General features: G+C 41.4%; 1 protein-coding gene across 6 annotated transcripts in view; it reads right to left on the bottom strand.

Annotated features, from left to right (window-relative positions):
* Window positions 1-2,748: 2,748 nt before the first annotated feature.
* LOC133475558 (rabphilin-3A-like) overlaps window positions 2,749-17,985 on the bottom strand; it is a 20,088-nt gene continuing 4,851 nt past the window's right edge. For 4 of the 6 annotated variants that reach the window (XM_061768568.1, XM_061768565.1, XM_061768566.1 and 1 more), the window contains exons 3-19: window positions 12,013-12,103; window positions 11,895-11,906; window positions 11,514-11,645; window positions 11,266-11,395; window positions 10,811-10,894; window positions 10,592-10,739; window positions 8,998-9,183; window positions 8,722-8,904; window positions 7,615-7,694; window positions 7,148-7,222; window positions 6,697-6,806; window positions 6,472-6,598; window positions 6,329-6,385; window positions 6,068-6,222; window positions 5,601-5,682; window positions 5,421-5,517; window positions 2,749-5,314 (exon numbers count right to left, since the gene is read on the bottom strand). In XM_061768568.1, the coding sequence (XP_061624552.1) occupies window positions 5,184-5,314; window positions 5,421-5,517; window positions 5,601-5,682; window positions 6,068-6,222; window positions 6,329-6,385; window positions 6,472-6,598; window positions 6,697-6,806; window positions 7,148-7,222; window positions 7,615-7,694; window positions 8,722-8,904; window positions 8,998-9,183; window positions 10,592-10,739; window positions 10,811-10,894; window positions 11,266-11,395; window positions 11,514-11,645; window positions 11,895-11,906; window positions 12,013-12,086 (1,863 nt within the window). In that variant the 5' untranslated portion in view covers window positions 12,087-12,103 and the 3' untranslated portion in view covers window positions 2,749-5,183. The remainder of the gene's footprint in view (window positions 5,315-5,420; window positions 5,518-5,600; window positions 5,683-6,067; window positions 6,223-6,328; window positions 6,386-6,471; window positions 6,599-6,696; window positions 6,807-7,147; window positions 7,223-7,614; window positions 7,695-8,721; window positions 8,905-8,997; window positions 9,184-10,591; window positions 10,740-10,810; window positions 10,895-11,265; window positions 11,396-11,513; window positions 11,646-11,894; window positions 11,907-12,012; window positions 12,104-17,985) is intronic. The other 2 variants (XM_061768570.1, XM_061768569.1) reach the window with 1 other exon arrangement.

Here is a 17,985-nt window from a genome sequence, read left to right on the forward strand (position 1 = left end):
TTCTGGTTGTAGATAGGGTTTGACTGATTCATTGATTAATCTTCTGCTCAAACTCCAACTATCTGCAAGGTTTCCCTAATCATATTTATTATTCCCTTCATTTCTTAGCATTTCTCATGGCTGCACTCCTTCCAGCACATGTATGAGGATGTTCATTTTGTCCAATCATATTTCAGTCTTTATTTGTCCTCACGTCTTATCTGCTCAGGGCCTTATGCTGGCCAGTGTAATTTAAATTATGCTATCAAAGGGACTGTTTCTTTAACCAATCAGATATCATATTCACCTGAGAGGGATTTGTCGTTAGATAAATATTGGTTCTGAACTGTTCCAGATAAAATACGGTTGTGTGCCGTTGTACTGCATTTTTGTAGAGAATTGATGAGTTCTATAATTGCGATGTGATAGTGGTGGCATCTCTGGTATATCCCAACTGAAGACCCATTTACCAAATGCCACTGCCCACCACTGTGGAAAATTGTCTAATTGGATTGACTTGTATGAGCAGCACATCGCACTAGCGGTCAGCACGTTTGCCTCACAGTTCCGAGGTTCGAGTGGGTTTATCTCAGCTCTGGTCTTCCTGTGTGGAGTCTGCATTTTCTCCAGGTACTCAAGACTTCCTCCCGCATTCCTTGTAACAACACAGAATTTCATTGCAATAGCGGTTGCAACAGCGGTTTTAGTCTATTGAAAGCAGGCTAACAGTCCAAAATGCTACATTTAAATTTTCAGATTAATATGCAAATCCTATCAAACTGACTGTTGTCATTGCAAGTCTAGTCTATAATTAGGTGTCTTTGTCAGTTCTCTTTCCAGCCTTGAGCATTGCACATAAAGCCGAGCAGGAATCCCTCTTTTCCTCCTTGCCTGAATTTTGCACTGCAGCAGTGTCTTTTTTCTCTTTCGTTTTAAGAGCTTCAAGTAGGTCAAAGGCTTCGCTGCCGAACAGCTGGAAAAGAAAAATAAGGTAACAATCAAACAGAAGTCAACCTTATCTATAATAAACGCACATTCAGTGACGACTGGCATTGTTACAACCATGGCTGTCTGAGCCCAACATTAAGAGAGGCTTAAACTATTTTCTTCTGCCTTATTCTATCTCCTTTGGCAGTGTAAAGTCGTACTGAGATTCACAATCCAACAGGAGAGAAGAGAGTTGTAAAATTGACACACAGACATGCAAGGGTCATTCGTAATGTAGCAAAGGAAACAGTATTATGTGACGTAGGGTGCTATGTGTTGAGTGGGACTCAGAGAGCGAGAGAGAGAGAAAAGGCTGTTTTTCATCTTTTATATAAAAGGGCATTCAGGGTTGAAAAATAATGGTCTTGCCGTTTGCTAATGTGGTCTCAGTATTGAGTGCTCAACGCCAAAAAGCAGCACTGAATTGTATTCTAAAATAAGACAGACACATGTACAAACTTACAAATGTTTGTATTTGGGTCAAAAAGCTAAAATGAATGAGTGTGAGGAGATCAGTCTCCACGGCTTTAAGACCATGGTTTCTTACAAGGGTCGAGAAGTGATCAATGCACCCAATGTCAGAAATGTCTGTTATATGTCAACATAAATGCCCTTGCTGCAGTATTTATGACGAGACCATCCAAAAAAAAAAAAAAAGTCTTCGCTATTGACATAGTTTAGCGATGTAGCTGTTATTGTACAATAGACCTGCTGGGAATTTTGTTTACTTTCAGTGGTGAATAGAAATTTGCCTGGGTTACGTCATACAACTTAGCCACATTCATCTACTTGCAAATTGCTCAAGAATGCAAGTCACATTCAGAATGAATTAATGGTCAATAGCGTTTAGCTGGTTTGAGTTCAAAGGTCATGAATGCTACAAAAAGCTGAAAAAAGAGATTAGACCTATTTTAAGGAGAACCATAATTCTCTGCAACAGATATTCTAGATGTTAAGTAGTCACCGCAGTAAACATAAGATTGTTTTTTGTTTTGAATAAAAAGCTAGATAAATTGGTATTTATCACAGTCTTCAAGTATTAATAAAATAAATTCCATAATACAGTATACATGAGTAAGTAAGATGTTATGATGATGTAAGGATGTTCCGTTGCTCCTTTTCAAAGGAAAGATTTTGTGTTCGGCAGAACAGTGGAACTAGTGGTTTGCACAACTGCCTCACAGTTTGGATTTGGAATCTCAGCTCTGGCCAAGCTGTGTGGTGGTCGCATGTTCTCCCCAATCTTGCATGGGCATCTTCTCACATTTCAAAAACATGGATAGTAGTTTTAACTTTCTGAAGACTCTAAATTGCCCACGGGTGTGAATCTGGCTGTCTTTATGTGCCCTGCGATTGGCTGGGAACCAAGATCACCTGGTATGGCTCCAGTTACCCACAACCCTAATGAGATATAGAAAATGGATATTTTTTTAAATTATTAATGCTATTGGAGAGGTATTTCTTTGATATTGCTCACATGTACAGTACACCACTGCATACTACAACACCACCAAAAACAAAAAACCTTAAATTAATACCTATCTGATAATCAAAACTCTGTACGTAATACTGTATAATCTTAGTCATGTCCCAAAAATAATAATCATTTGTAACCATAAATGAAGTACTTTTTTTGTGTACTTCCACTCCTTATAAATGTTTTCAATTTTCACAACTGTTGCGATAAGTCAATCATTCCGTTCAGTTCAGTTCTCACTGACATCAAGGCTCAACCACACATGAGCAGAGGCGGGCGATGTTGGTTTCAACACCACACATGAATTGATTTTATTTGATTTTATTGACCTGTGTTAACTCTGCAAAATCTTTACATGCAACATAGTGTGCAAACATACATGTTCCCAGTGCATGCACTACTCTATTTACAACAGAGATCAAGATTGGCAGAATGCTCTGAGAGCTGCCTGTTTTATTAAAGTAAACAATCAATCAAACATGATTTGTGTCGATCTCGTGATGACCTCGACGGCCGAAGCGGCACAAAATAGAAACATGTACAAGATGCTACTGGCAGGTCCTTTGCACACTGCCACAGGGAGGCCGAGATGTTGCGCAGAGACAACAAGACAGTGATGAACGACATGACTCTCTTAAATCTGCTACTGTTACCTGTTAAGAGCCATGTGATTATATGCTCATCAAATTAGTTTAGCAGTTTATTCAAATTATGCCATAGTCATGCAGAATATGGCCTCTTGTATATGAATAGGAAAGAGATGTAAACATTAATAGAATTGTGTCATTATTCTCACAAAGTATATGCCTATATGTACAGATACTGTATACATCTTGTACCACAATAAACGTCATGCATAGAATTTCTTGGTTTTGTACTTGGAATAACTTGCAAACAGCTGTATAAGTTGAGGTCATTCCACTTTGTAAGGTGTGCTTTGCTCGGTTTGCTGTGATTATTGATTACGCGCCAAAGCCATGAATTGGGAGGGAGTGGCAGAATAAGCCTGCATTGTGCAAATGTGTACGGTAAGAGTGGGCCACGACTGCCGCAGGCACATGAGAGTCACAAGCACAGTGCATGCAGGTAAGGCTGCACACTTATGACCAAAACAAAAACAAAACAAAACGACAACAACAACAAAAAACACTTTTCTTCCCGACTCATTTGCTAAGGAGTGAACGCTCGTGCGCATTCAGTTTAAAACATAGAAAAGCTGTCAGTGTTAATTACCACAAACTTAAATTTCGCAGATTAAACAACAACATATACACCTAATATTCATCTTCATGTGCTCTAATCAAAATCACAAATTAACATCAATCGGTGAAAGATCCAAATACTTATGAGGCATCTATAGATCATATTTCTATCCTATCCTAACCTGAGCAATGTATCAGTATGTAAACATTTCTTCATGGTTATATACATTATGTTCAGTATTGTCTTCCATGTCAGCGGTTTGGCATGCTCGTATAGTTCAAGTGTTATACTCGGGTGTGTGACATCATCACACCAGATCTCAAAAGGAATACGCAAGACATTGTGGCGAATGTTTAGGCATGAGTTCTCTGCTTTTAGAAGCCTCGGTAATGATTGTGAGCTCGGGTGCTACAACATATTGCTTTTTTTTGTTTGTTTTTTTGTTCAACGCCTATGAAGCAACAATGTCTCAGGCTCAACGTAACACTGTACAATTGTGCAACGGTTTGTCTCGAGTACATTAACAAAATCGCTGGCTAAGTCCACACAACCACAGGCGTTTTTCCCGAATCGACGGTATTTCATCTACATTGTACAGTCGGTCACTGAAAATGGACTTTTGCTCCACTGTCAGACCACGTGTAGGACTCCCCTTTTTGCTCGATTTTCCGTGCTTTCGCTTGGCTTAAGGACATATAGTTTGGGGCTGTAGCGGCACCTGTTTATTTGGCATGCGCTTGACTGCCAGCAAATGCGTTTTTGGGGGAACAAAGGCCACATGTGTGGACTGAGATTTTCCTTTTTTTCTTTTTACCCTGGAGTTTGTTTTTAATAAATGAATAGCCTTTATGTTAACCATTGCACATTATACATAAAAAGGTATATGGTTGCATGATCACAGCACCTAAGTGAAAATGGAAAAAAAATATAATTGGTTTCCACTTTTCGGGTAAGATTGGAGTGCGTTTTCAGAAGATTCTTTTGTCCATTCCTCCCAAAAGAACATCTGCGAGGTCAGAGATGACTAATGTTTGACGTGAGAGAAAGCCTGATGGCTCGCTATCTCTGTTCCCAAAAGTGTTTGACGGGATTGAGGCTGGGGTTCTGTGCAAGTTATACCGCACAAAACCCATCCAACCATGTATTTATGGACTTTGCTGGAACAGAAAACTGCCTTTCCCAAACAGTTTGCACAAAGTTGGAAGTAAAGAATTGTCTAGAAGTTCTGGTAAGATGAGCATTTCAATTGAGGGAGATGTGATGCAAGAGATTTAGCCCAACTCCTGATCGATTCATTCATTGATTGAGAAGCGTGTCTGGATACTTTTGTCTATATAGTCGATGGCTCAGAGGCAGATTAAGTCAGCACAGGTCAAGAAAAGAAAAGGAAAGAGGAGGAGCCTTGAGAGCAGTGCCTCTGTCAGGTGGTGAAATAACGCATAATAAAACAAGGCAATATATAAAGGTGCACAGGAAGGAAAATGCAGATCAAGAGGCTGGGGGACGTTTTCGCTCATGCTGTGTGTGTAACAGGCGGTTAATCACTCGTGGTGTGATTGTCATTCATCAAGGTGTGCCAGCGCTCAATTCTCTTGTCTTTGTTCTTCAAACACTCATACCAGTGTTTTAGCCTCTCTCCTTTGGCAGTGATGCCCAGCTGACAGCCACCTGCAGGGGTGGGATTCAAGTGTGAGAGCTTGGCACCAATGTGACAGCGCAATTCTTCTTTGTCTATTTGATTTCATCGAGGCAATCCTGATCAAATAATATTTACCAATGTAGTCATTGGATTTCCCAATATCATAATCCCACACAGAGACATCTAAAGTCTTCTTAGCCAGTTCGCTGTGTTTAATATCAAAGCTGAATTCCTGAAACGGAATACAAACACACACACACTCCCATTTAGTAGTCAAATCATATTTGTGTTTTTACCGACAATTCTCTAACAAACCTCATTAAACTCTGGATTTAAAGTCCTTTTCTTGATCTGAGTTTTGCACTTGCCCTTCTTCCCCATGTCCGGTTTCAGAACTCTGTCAATCATAGACAGCAGGTTTGAGACACCTTTTTCTCATGTTAAATTCAAGCGCTTTTATTAATATCATGCTTTTTCAGAACGTTACAACTGTGGTAAATTGCATACCAAAAAAATGTCTTTATGCTAGACTGTACACACACAAAAAAAACCCAGAAGAAATAAACAGAAAACATCTACATCTAAATGTACAAGTATGCCCCCATGTTTTATTTAATTTCTCCCTCAAACAATCTATTGTAATTGTGGAAGATAATGTTGTGATTTCATGCACCTCAAAGGACTTCATCCAATATTGATGCAATTTTCAAGAATGTCAAACAGGAATGCAGCTCGACTCATTGACGCATGTCCATATTTACGATGCATAGGCTTCGACTTACATTTTGACATAAGGGTCAGAATATCCATTGGCATCCATGGCAGCCAAATGAACACAGCGCACCACACCGACGAGGAGGCGGTTCAGCTGGGTGTTGTACATGAGGGAGATGAGAATGCGACCACGTTCCTCTACCTCTCCGCCATCTTTGGCAGACTAGAAAAGACAGCAAGAACAAAAAGGGCACATGTATAATGAGCTTTGTGACAAGCCTTTATGGGAATCGGTTGCGTTGAGTTATGCTCTCGAAATGAAGGCACACCTCATCTTCGTAGAGCGCAATGCCTCGAGCGCCACCGGCTGTCGCTGTTCTCTTTGTCTGTGAGGAAGACATCACATCAGCGGTCCAGGTATATTCAGGAGAAGAGAGAACGTAAGGTTGCAAATTATCTTATCGTCACCCACTGGAACAACTCTCTCCAGAAACACGTTAAAGTTTTTCTTCTGATTCATCTTCAGTTTCTTCAGCGCCACTCGGGTCTCGCCGATAAACTCATTGTGCCCAAATTTGTCCTCGTCACAGACAGACAGCCTGTGCCGGGACACCAAATAAGGAGGTGGCCATTGAGAACAGACCGGCGGTGTAATACGAATCCGGTTAACCTGAGTGAGACTACTTGCTGTTTCCACCTGAGGGTCTTGCGCTGCATGTCATCATCCGTCAGGCCGTGGTAGGTGAGGTTCTCATTCCACGCAGGGTTGCGGGTGTTCCTCAAGGTCTTTGTGCGCAGCTTTGTTGACTGTTAACGAAGAGGAAAGCAGGATAAGACACGAGAAAGCTGCAAGAGCTCACGCCGTTTGCGTTCATGTTTTAGCTCATTTTTCTGTGAAGTGCCTGCGTGCCAACTATAGCAGATATATTCATGACTTAATTTATTCTAGTGCCGCTTTCTGGATACGGCACCGTTTTCAATGATTTGATTTCTTCATAACCACAAGGTGTCAGGCTTGAGCTTACAGCAGGCCAGAAACCCAAAGTCATTGTCCCTCAATTTTGTGTTCATGTGGATAGACACTATCTGTGCATATTTTGAAAGAAATATAGCAAAGGTGTTTTCCTGTTTGTTTGTTTTTTAAAAACCTTGCTAGCCCCTGGCAGCAGATGAAGCTTGACATAAGGATCGGCAAGTCCATTTGAATCCATAGGTTTCAAACCCTGGGGATAAAAAAGAAGAACTTGTGTCAAATCCAAAGAATGTTCATAATGACCTTTGAGGGGAATAGGTCGAGTTCCAACTAAACAAACTAAAAAAAGGAAACAAATAAAAGAGGGGGTGCGGTATTTCAAGTAACTTACTGAAACATGTTCAGCATTTATGCATTGTAACTCCTTCATGAACACACAAGGCAGTCTAAATCTGATGCGCTAACGCCTGGATCTGTTTTTCTGAACTTCACTGTTAAATAACGGGTTTGTCAAACTACAAACATGCGTGGATTTGATCACATCGAAAGGAACTCTGCTTAATTAATTAATTATTCAAACGACGGCCATAAATTTGAGAGCAACTCTCCTTCGGTGCAAATATTAAATGAGGACAGTTGTACCTTTGCTTTGAGGATGCTGCAATGGAGGCTGTTGCTTTCCTGATCATACATCAGACTGAATTCCAGAGAGCCCAGAGTGGCTGAAAGAGACCGAGAGAAGACAGCACACGTCATTGTTTATTTTATGCGTTTGGTGTCAGGTTTGCAATCACTAATCACAATACATACCCTGCGCTATATGTGTTTTATCCATCCATCCATTTTCTGAGCCGCTTCTCCTCACTTGTCCTGGAGCCCATCCCAGCCATCATCGGGCAGGAGGCGGGGTACACCCCGAACTGGTTGCCAGCCAATCGCAGGGCACATACAAACAAACAACCTTTCACACCCACATTCACACCTACGGGCAATTTCGAGTTGTCAATTAACCTAGCATGCATGTTTTTGGGATGTGGGAGGAAACCGGAGTGCCCGGAGAAAACCCACGCAGGCATGGGGAGAACATGCAAACTCCACACAGGCGGGGCCGGGGATTGAACCCCACCGTGCCGCCACCTATATGTGTTTTATTGCATGCTAAATGTTTTTAAGGCCCTCTGTTGCAAAGCCACTAGCCCTTTCGGGATAAGATAGAAATGATTAGTTTATTGACCTATTGACATGATAAGGGACCGCAGTGGCAGGGAGTGTGCTTTTGAATAATTCAAGTAAAAGTACCATTTTGCTTTTGGGTGCAACTCAATATTTAATTTATTGCATAGTGAATGATGGTGGAATTTCATTTGTAACAATGGTGGTACATAAAACACATGTATGATGGACACCATGTATGATTATGAGTTTAGTATTTTACAGTCTCCTTGAGTACGTATTTCCCTGTTTTGCTACCTTGTGGTGCTTATTTCAGTTGTCAAGCTACACTGCGAAATTGGTGCTGCCAGAGAAATAACTTTTCCAGAATTACTACGATGAAACTGTTCCCATATAGTCTCCAATATGAATTCCCATTACAATGGGCTCAAGGCAGTTTGTTTGTACTTCCAAACAGCAATGTGAAATCAAGTAATCAAGTGAGTGAGTTTATCTGAAATGACTGTCTCCCTGGTGAAGCAAAACATGTCATTCAGTGTTTTCCCACTGAATAGAGGAAGCACGTGATGTACTCACTGGCTTCATCAGAGTCATAGTCATTGGCCTCCTCTTCATCCCCCGCTGGCGGAGGTTGATGTCGGGCAGGAGGAGCACTGGAAGCAGCAGGCTGCCTTCTGTCCTCTCGTATAGCAGGAGGCGCTCTCTGCTCTGAAGGGATCGCACCAGAAGTGTAAGCGCCTCCATCGCGTCCTACCTGACCTACAAACATACATGCGGAACATAGATTTTGGTTCAAATTGAGCACCATTAATATGGGCGTGCATAGGACAAGGGGGCCCAGCTGCCCCTCACCCTGTGGAGCCATAGAAGGCGTCACAACGGGCTGCGGTCTGGAGCTTTGAACGGGCACCGTCCTCTTCATCACCACCGGGCTTCCCTGCTCTGCCTCTTCAGGGCCAGCACTCCCCGTGGCCGTGCGCACAACTGACGGCTTCGGGGCCACAGGTGGGTAGCCGGCACGGCCCTTGAGCTCTGCTCCTAAAAATAAGCATAATACAGTAAACGCACACCATTCACCAGGGAGACGTGCATATTCGCACTTCAGGCTCTCTCTCCAGCAGAATATGTAATAACTCCCAAGTCTCTCTGGATACTTTTGATGTTGCTGCTTTTTGTTCAAAGGCATTGACCTACATTCACTACAACAAGCTGCAGCAGTCAACTACAGTACATACATGCAACCGCTGTATAGTCTCTAGCTTTTCTGTTATCGGGAAGTCATGTGCATTCGCACTGAGCAGCACTTCGCTGGGTGAAAATGCATCGAGGTGTCAAAATCGTTAAAGCGATAAATGGGAAACGGTAACCCAAATAACCGCTGACCACACAACATGTAGCGGAACATGTAGAAGAAGCTACTGCAGAAACGTCCACTTGCTGTACGTCGCCAACACGAAAGGGATGTTACAGTTTGAACGAATTCACCGAAATTGGACGACGGGCAAATGGTAAAAGGTTGCCTGGTTGAACGTTTTCTGCAAATATAAATTGGATTATTCGGTCAGCATTTGGCCCGAACAAAATTTCAAGCATGAGTCCTTCCTGCCGTGTATAAGTTGCTCAAAAATGAAAAGAACAAATCCATCTTGCAAGAAACATGAAATAGACATACTTCATTCGCTTTTAGTGGACCTCCCCGCCCTCGAGTTTGACACCTCTGATGAAGAGGATTTTTTTGGTACAGTTTGTACTCCTGAGTGGCAAGCAGCATTTAAACCAGGGGGTCACCTACATGGTTACCCACGGGCACCACGTCGCCCCTATGGACCGCATAAGTAGCCCGAAGGCCTGTTGTAAGATAGCTCACAAGTTATGGGACATTGTGATTTTCTAGGAAAGTTGTAGAACAGAAAGGTATCATACTCTATGTTCAAATCTTAAAGAGCACTGACAGTCACTTGAACTTGTGCTGGAAATTGAGATTCACGTCAAGTCGACGTGGCCCAACATCTTTCCAGCACCGTATTGAAATTGTCATCAATATTTAAGGCAGTTTGGAAGTCTAAAGCCTCCCTGGACCGCAAAGCGAATCAAGTTCATTACAAACATTATAGTCATTAGCCTCATCTGTGATTAGAACAAAACAAAATGGCAAATATTATAAATATAAATTTGCTACGGTTCACGTCCAGTGGTATTATTTCAGACAATAATCATGAAAAAGGTCGCGTGTCAAGTAATTTCCCAAACAGGATTAATACAGAGAACATGAAGTAAGATGAGACACGCAATCGGTGTGCGACACCTGGTTGTCGGGTGCTATGACCTGAGAGAGAAAATGTGGACTTGCAATATGCGTTGCAGGATCTCCAAGTAGCTGAAAATGAATAATGCCCTCAAGAGACTCAAATCACAGAATAAGTTAACATGGGGCTGCTGCACGCACCAGCTTGTTGAGGCGCCGTTGCCTCCTGCCTGGGTTTGGAGGCAGCTTCCTGGGCACGTTGGTCTTTCGGTTTGGATAATGGCATGGGCGCAGGAAGGAATTGTTTGGGAAATCCTTTAAAGAACCAGGCACCAGACCTTTTCCACACCTGAGAAAGTACAATACACATTATGGGTGTGCTTGTAGGAAGTTCTTCATTTCCCAGCACGAAGCACTCACTTCTCGCTGTTCTCTGCAGATCTTGCACAGCCACACAGCACGGGGCCGGCTATTGCACTGGGTACCGCACTTAGTACACATGTTCTAGACAACGAGGAAACAGAAATGTCCGACTGCTCGCCGTTTAAAGCGTTATTACAAATGAATTATGTGACGGTGAAATGTTGACTTGAATCAAACAGAGCAGAACAAAGTTTTGCTCCAAGGGACTGGAGTCAAAATTTCCCATTTGAGTGTAGATATTGCGAGACAAGCAGTAAGCAATATCATTGCTGCAATGATGTTGTTCCAATACTTTTTAAGCGTCCAATGAGGTCGCTCTGGTGCCATCTGAGGATTTCTATGGTGTGCATTGCTTGAAATTGAGTAACATAGCGTTGCAGCAGCAGCAGCAGCATCTCTCAGCATTAACATGAAACCGCAGCACACCAATTTCGAGTTATTTCAGCTCTCACCTTTTTGCAGTCCTCGCACACCACCGAGCTGACCCCAGGTGTGCCCAGCTGCTCCCCACACAGCACACATCGAGACAGTCCATCACCACACACGGTCTTCTTCATGTCATCCAGGCGGTTTATTAAGCGCCTGCAGAAGCACACCTGACTTAACTGGCACCTCATTTCAAATGACTTACAGTGAAAGTTCAACGATCACAAATGGTATTGACGCCATTTCCATACACCGGCTAGTTTCAGTGTCTTACCCAATCCTCTCTTGCTCCATGGCTTCCATTTTCTCAGCTCGTGCAATCACACCGTTTATCATTTCTTTTTCTTCATCTGTCAGGTCCGGAGCAGAACCGGGGCCGGGGCCCGGCTGCACGGTCCAATCGCCCCTGTCAGGCAAGCAGCAGATAATGTTGTCATTTAAATGAAACCAATCACACATTTGTGTGTAAAAAGGAACCGAACACACGTGCATATAGAATATACAAACGCTGCATGTGTAAAGTAAATATAGGCTTCTCATATTAGTCTACAAACCAACAACCCATTGTGTTGCCTTCTCTACAGTTTGAGGGCAGAAAAAAATAACAGTGACGCACGGGGGAGATGAGACAGATATGCAGGTGTTATCTACTTACTGTTCTTTATCACTGTGCCACAGATCACACATCAGAGGGATGCAGGTGCAAACAAGCGATTAGTCTTTGGCGATTGTACAGCCGAATGACAACAACGTGTGCCGATAATGCTGCTCACCTAGCGTGCATGGTTCTTTGCCCGTCGTTGGGCACCCAGCGATCCGAGCTGCTGCTCAACACCGTGTCAGTCATGGCACCGCTAAAACATTCTACAAGACAGATGAATGCAACGTGAAAGTCCAACAAGATTGAAATTGTGTCACGAAAAGTTAAGACTCCGTTATCTCCAATTAGTGGAAATTCATAGTGTGTGAGGGGAGGGGGCATGGGGGTGGGGTGATAAGTATAGTCAAGAGTCATTAAAAGAATAATTAGGCCTGATTTAAATCCTCTAGTATGCACATTTAGCTATTTCATTGTTTTTATCTCATGCAGCACCAACTTAACTGCAACTACAGGTTGCTCAGTCATCAGAGAGGACATTTGGTCTAAATGGGCCAGAACAGTGCAAAGCTCTAATTGGCAACCCAGCAGATACATTTAATTGCTGCAGATTGAGTCCAAACTGAATAATTGAGGATCTCACATTCATGACCACCACGATGGACATAAATCAATGATCCAGCATATCATCGCTTTTCCATTCATCTGCTGCCTTCAAATAAATCCACGGGCCTGAAATAGGAATCAAATATCCGCTAGAAGACCAACTGCAAGATGAGCACATTTCCAGGTTTCATATTTACTCTCCGGTCAACTCTCGTCTTTTCCTATTTAATCAGTTGCATACGGGGTGTTCAAAGTCCAGTCCGGGGAACGTTTGCAGTACGCAGCTCATTTTTTTTAGTGACTGGTGGCACATTCTAAAATTCAACTAAAAAAACGGCTTGTGTCAGAACATTACGAAGGAGGAGTAGAGACACTGAAAAAAAAAAAAAAAAAAAAAAGATATGAGAGTTTTTATTTTATGAGAAACTCTTGTCACCTGTAAGCTGAAATGTAATGTTCTTCTTTAAATACATTTAATTGTTTGACCCTACACTGATTGGATTGGTTTGAACATTTTTGATGAACAATAAAAATGTGGCCCCCCCGCATCCTTCACTTTGTCTGTATGGACACCCATGCGTTACATGGGTGCATCAAAACAAATAAATACACATTTTAATGGCACTCACTACATTGATAAGAAATTAAGTATAGGAAAGGGAACAAGATTTGGGAAATAACTGTGAACTGGTTGGCTCAGCTAGAGTGCTACATATAGTAGATAGCAAACAGTATTCATTATTTTAACACCTTTTAGGTTAAACTGTGAAGACTTGCGGTTTGTTCACCAACACGAGATAGAGAAACAGATGGTTGACTTTAGCAGTGGAAACACAAGAGGATGGTGCGAGTCTGGAGCTTGGACAATGACGATTGGAACACATCAGTTGCTCTTTACATCCAATTCAACATTCACCATAAACATATGGCGGTCATGGTGTCAACCCTCATTTTACCATTCACCATTTTACAACTTGGTGGGAACACTTTGGAGAGGACCCTTTTGTGTTCCAACGTGATTGCCTGTTTTGGGTTTTCTGTGATTGAACCTGAATCCCATCATACACCTTTGGGATGAACTAAAACAGTTATATTTTGAGCTTGGCCCTCTGGTCCAGTCAGTGACCTCTGACCTCTTCACCCACAATTACATTTGGCTGTTCTGGACAACATTGACATCAAAGTATTGCGCTTCATTTTGTTTAATGTTTGTTATGTTCCAGCCAAATGCATTAAAGAAAACAGCAACTAAGAAATCCAACGTACATAGTACATAATCACATCTTCTGCCCAATACATTGTTGATGCGCCTTTGGCAGCAGTTAGAGTCTGAAGTCTTTTTGAATATGATGCCACGAGCTTTGCATGGCTATCTTTGGACAGTTTTGCCCAGATCTCAAACTCCATCAGGTTGGATGGGCAACATCAGTGCACAGCCCTTTTTAGAGCTCTTCAGAGATGTTCAATAGGATTCAAGTCTGGGCTCTAACTGGGCCTCTCAAGGTTAGTCACAGTTGTTTTGTAGTCACTCCTATGATATCTTGACTATGTGCTTGGCTATGTGGTTTTCATCCAGGATGTCACTATTCATTGCTGCATTTATCATTCCCTCAAGTCTCCCAGTTCCTCCGCTGAAAAGCATCCCCAAAGCAAGGTGCTGCCCCCCACTATGCTTCATTGTACGGATGGTACTGGCCAGATTACGGTTCGTCCAAATATGATGTCTGACATTCACGCCAAAGAGTTCAATCTTTGTCTCATCAGACAGGAGAACTTTGTCTCTCATGATAGGCCGACCTTTCCAAATCATGTCCAATCTACTGAATTCACCACAGTTTAGAATTTTGAGAAAAAATAATTAATCCATTTAGGAACAAGGCTGTAACATAAAATGTGGAAAAAGTGAAGCGCTGTGAATACTTTCCAAATGCACTGTATCCTAAAGGGGATGACAGGCTGTACTGCATTGAAATTAAGCCTTGAATGGCATAAATTGGGCATTTCCCAAAAATAAGGTTTCTGAGGAGTTGTGTCATCCGCATCTGTAGAGACCATGATGAAAACACATTGATTGATTGATTGATTGGGTTTTGTCATTGTGCATTAATTACAGACTTGGAAATATGCAAGAACACAACTAAATGCTAATTATGACAGTCTTCCAGTTGTTAGGATTTCCCCTGAAAACCCTTCGGGGACAAGTGTGACATGCATGGAGTGCAACAGCCTATGTCCTGAGGGCAAATCGCAGCATACCGTGAAGCCCCGCAGGCTGCCGCAACCAAAAACCTCAAGAGAATTGCACTGTATGTCGAGAATTGTGATGGCGCGTGACTATGAGAGTGCAGCCACTGTATAGCAGTAAAAGCGATGATGAGTGAAAACGCAAATTAAGGAAAATCAATAGCTTTCTCTCATCAACAGTTTTTCCCATGTAATCATTCCGGGGCGGTGGGCTGATCGCTTTAATGCACTAGATGGTGCATCAGCGCTCATACCTTGTGAGCCATAATCTGCCTGTGCCTATCCTGTGAGACTGAAGGAATAGCAACAAACTTGGACACTGGGTGTGGGCTTTTCATTTTTGACGCCACTGCGGCATCTAGCTCACAGAAGTCACAATGTCTTGAGGGAACAAGGGGCTTGTTCTGTGATCATTCACACCTTACATTGTATCTAGTCTCAAACATGAAAGTCCAAAATGACCCAATTCAACAAGATCAAAAACTGAGTTGAGAAGTTGACAAAAGAGGCCGTCCACTCTGAATTTCACCTTCATGTCACACAGAGTCTTGCTAATCTAGTTATGGCGTCATATGAATAATCTAGTGTGCAGCTCATACTTTGGGCATCAAATTGTTTCCTCCTGTATTACAAAGTGGTGCCGTTTTATGGCCCCTAAAAATAATGTACAGTAAATACTGAACACAACAGTTTTGTAAGGTGATGACAGCAAATATCGAAGAGGTTACCGTGACAGTTTTCAAAAGTATCCTCAGATCAGAATCATCTTTATTGGCCAAGTACCTCAAAACGTACTGGTGCCAGGAGCTGGCGTCACTTTAAACAACAAAATGTACATTTAGCATATACTGCATACTCGAATGTAAAAAAAAAAATAAAATGAAGAAAGTCATCCAAGCAGCAGCATTCTGTATAGAATTTCATATGGAGGACGAAGGGAGTAGTTTAGCAAGGCGTCCGGGCAGGATATCAATAGATATCCATCTACATCTGTACTCCCTGAGCACACTTTACGCTCAAAGCATCCGTCAGCCATTTATAGAAACACGGTCATGCACTCTTGCTTGGTTGCTTGAAGTGAATGCAAGAGTTAGCAGCACAAATTAATGTGACTCTGAATAGCAGGTGTATGACTCATTCCTGCAGGCTCACTGAAAGTAAAAGCGCTGGGTTCAATCAGCGTCTTTCTTCCGAGACGTTACCGTTCACGTGCCGAACGAAAGCAGGCGCAGTGGCAGCAAGGCACGCCAGACAATGACAGATTGATCCAACATGGATCCTTACAGCTGCATACCACAATGGGATGGGAAGACATCAGCTCCAGGCTTTCCAGGACACAAAGACTTTTGTTAGAAATATTTCCAAATGCTTATCAACCATTTTTTGGTTAATCAATTGACAGAAGTCATTTGGTAAATAATGCTCCTATCCTAATTAAATGTGAAGCGCTTCCCGTTTTTCCATTTAAAAACATATCATGCTTCTCTTTTAGATCAGACAAGACATAATTGAGTTGCCATTTGAACGGTGTGGGGGGGATTGTATTCACTGTCAGGACAAAAAAAACAAACTATTACTCAGATGCTTTTTTATAAAATGCACTGGAAAGAAGTAGCACATGCTGTAAGTGGAAAAAAAAAACTGGAGCAAACTATTCTGCTCTCTTACATTCAATTCTCCTATTAAACATGTCAACGGTCCTTAAAGGATCTCGGTCATGTTGCAGCGCATTTTCAATGTTTCCTATGTGGCATAATCCTAACAAAGGCTCTGACTGACTATAGTTACACTTTAACATACTTTCAAAATGAGAACAGCAACTATGTCAGCCATCAAAATTTCAATTACACCCTAACATGTGTCCCATCTTTAATATATTGACTATAATGGCACAGAAACACTTTACTCATATTCCAGGGCAAGAATTCCCAGGCGATACTTGAAGCAGGACATTTCTAAAACGGGTTAATGAGAATCAGAGATCAATGTTTAAATTCACAACAATGGTTTCATTTACTTAAATTTAACTTTCATCAGGCTACCAGCCGCCTTATTGTTGTGCCTTGGGCTTAAAAAATTTTTTTTTTTAAAAAAAGCATATTGTACATCTTACACCTCCTTCTCCAAGATGACATCAACACTTTTTGTGAGATAAATTTCCCGGGGATTAATGCTAACTAGCTGCGTTATGGTCATGTCAGCGCAGAATACGCCTACAGCTTATCGGCTAATTGGGGTAATACAGTGCGTGTCTTTTTCAAGTAGCGAGAGATCATGAATGTTTAAGTGCAACACGCTAGTTCATATTGCAAATTTAATAACTTTTCTACCAAGTGCATTTTTGAAAATGTTGAAAGAAACCAGTTGTGATCAAATATTTTTTAAATTGGCAATTTCTGGGCCACACTGTATTGATATTTTCTTTGATTAATCTAAACATCTATTCTTTCTATTCGAATTAAAATTGCTCCCACAATATTTATTAAACATATTGGGCACAAAGGAGTGGCACATATTATTTTCTACCCATACATTGATTCAGGACCAGGCTTCTTGCTCATTTAAGATTTCATTTTTATTTACTTATTTATTCCCATTTAAAAAAAAAAAAAAAATTTAAATCTTGTTCTTACAAGATTTTACTGTGGAGTTTTGTACAAAGAGAGTATTCAGTAGGCATCCAACATAGTTCTTCACTTGTGTTGAGTTACTTTTTATTATAAATAAATGTTATAATGAATAATCTCCAAAAGTCCTGGCATCTTTGATATTATGGAACTGGATATAAAGTATTGCACTGTCTAATATGAACATTTGAATTATTATTATTACGTTGTCTTTAATAAGACATTATAATACTTGCCGAGTTATGAGTTATTTTCAGCATTTCACGGTCTTCTAAGATGAACTATTGTTAATATTTTGAGTCATAAGTTACAAATGTCCACACACGTGAAGCCAGTAAAACATCCAATTGAGAATCGTCACTGATGTAATGCACGGGTTTCAAACGCAAGGCCTGGGGGTTAGATGTGGCCCGCAAAAGCAAATGACGTGCCTCAACTCCCATGATTCTTGCTAAAATCTGTAACAAAATTTATAATTGTCATACGTAATAAATAATAACGTTGAGATATTGCAAGCATTTTGTTGCGGTTAGCAAACGCATTTCTACAGTAACTTGAACAATAGTTGAACAATATTAACCTTGACCTTTGATTTCAAAACTAGTTATCCATCAATTTGTTGTTGCGTATATGTAATAATAGGATGAGGTCGTTAACCATTTTCTAATGGC

This window comes from Phyllopteryx taeniolatus, chromosome 3 (assembly GCF_024500385.1).
Source record: "Phyllopteryx taeniolatus isolate TA_2022b chromosome 3, UOR_Ptae_1.2, whole genome shotgun sequence".
NCBI classification, from domain to species: domain Eukaryota; kingdom Metazoa; phylum Chordata; class Actinopteri; order Syngnathiformes; family Syngnathidae; genus Phyllopteryx; species Phyllopteryx taeniolatus.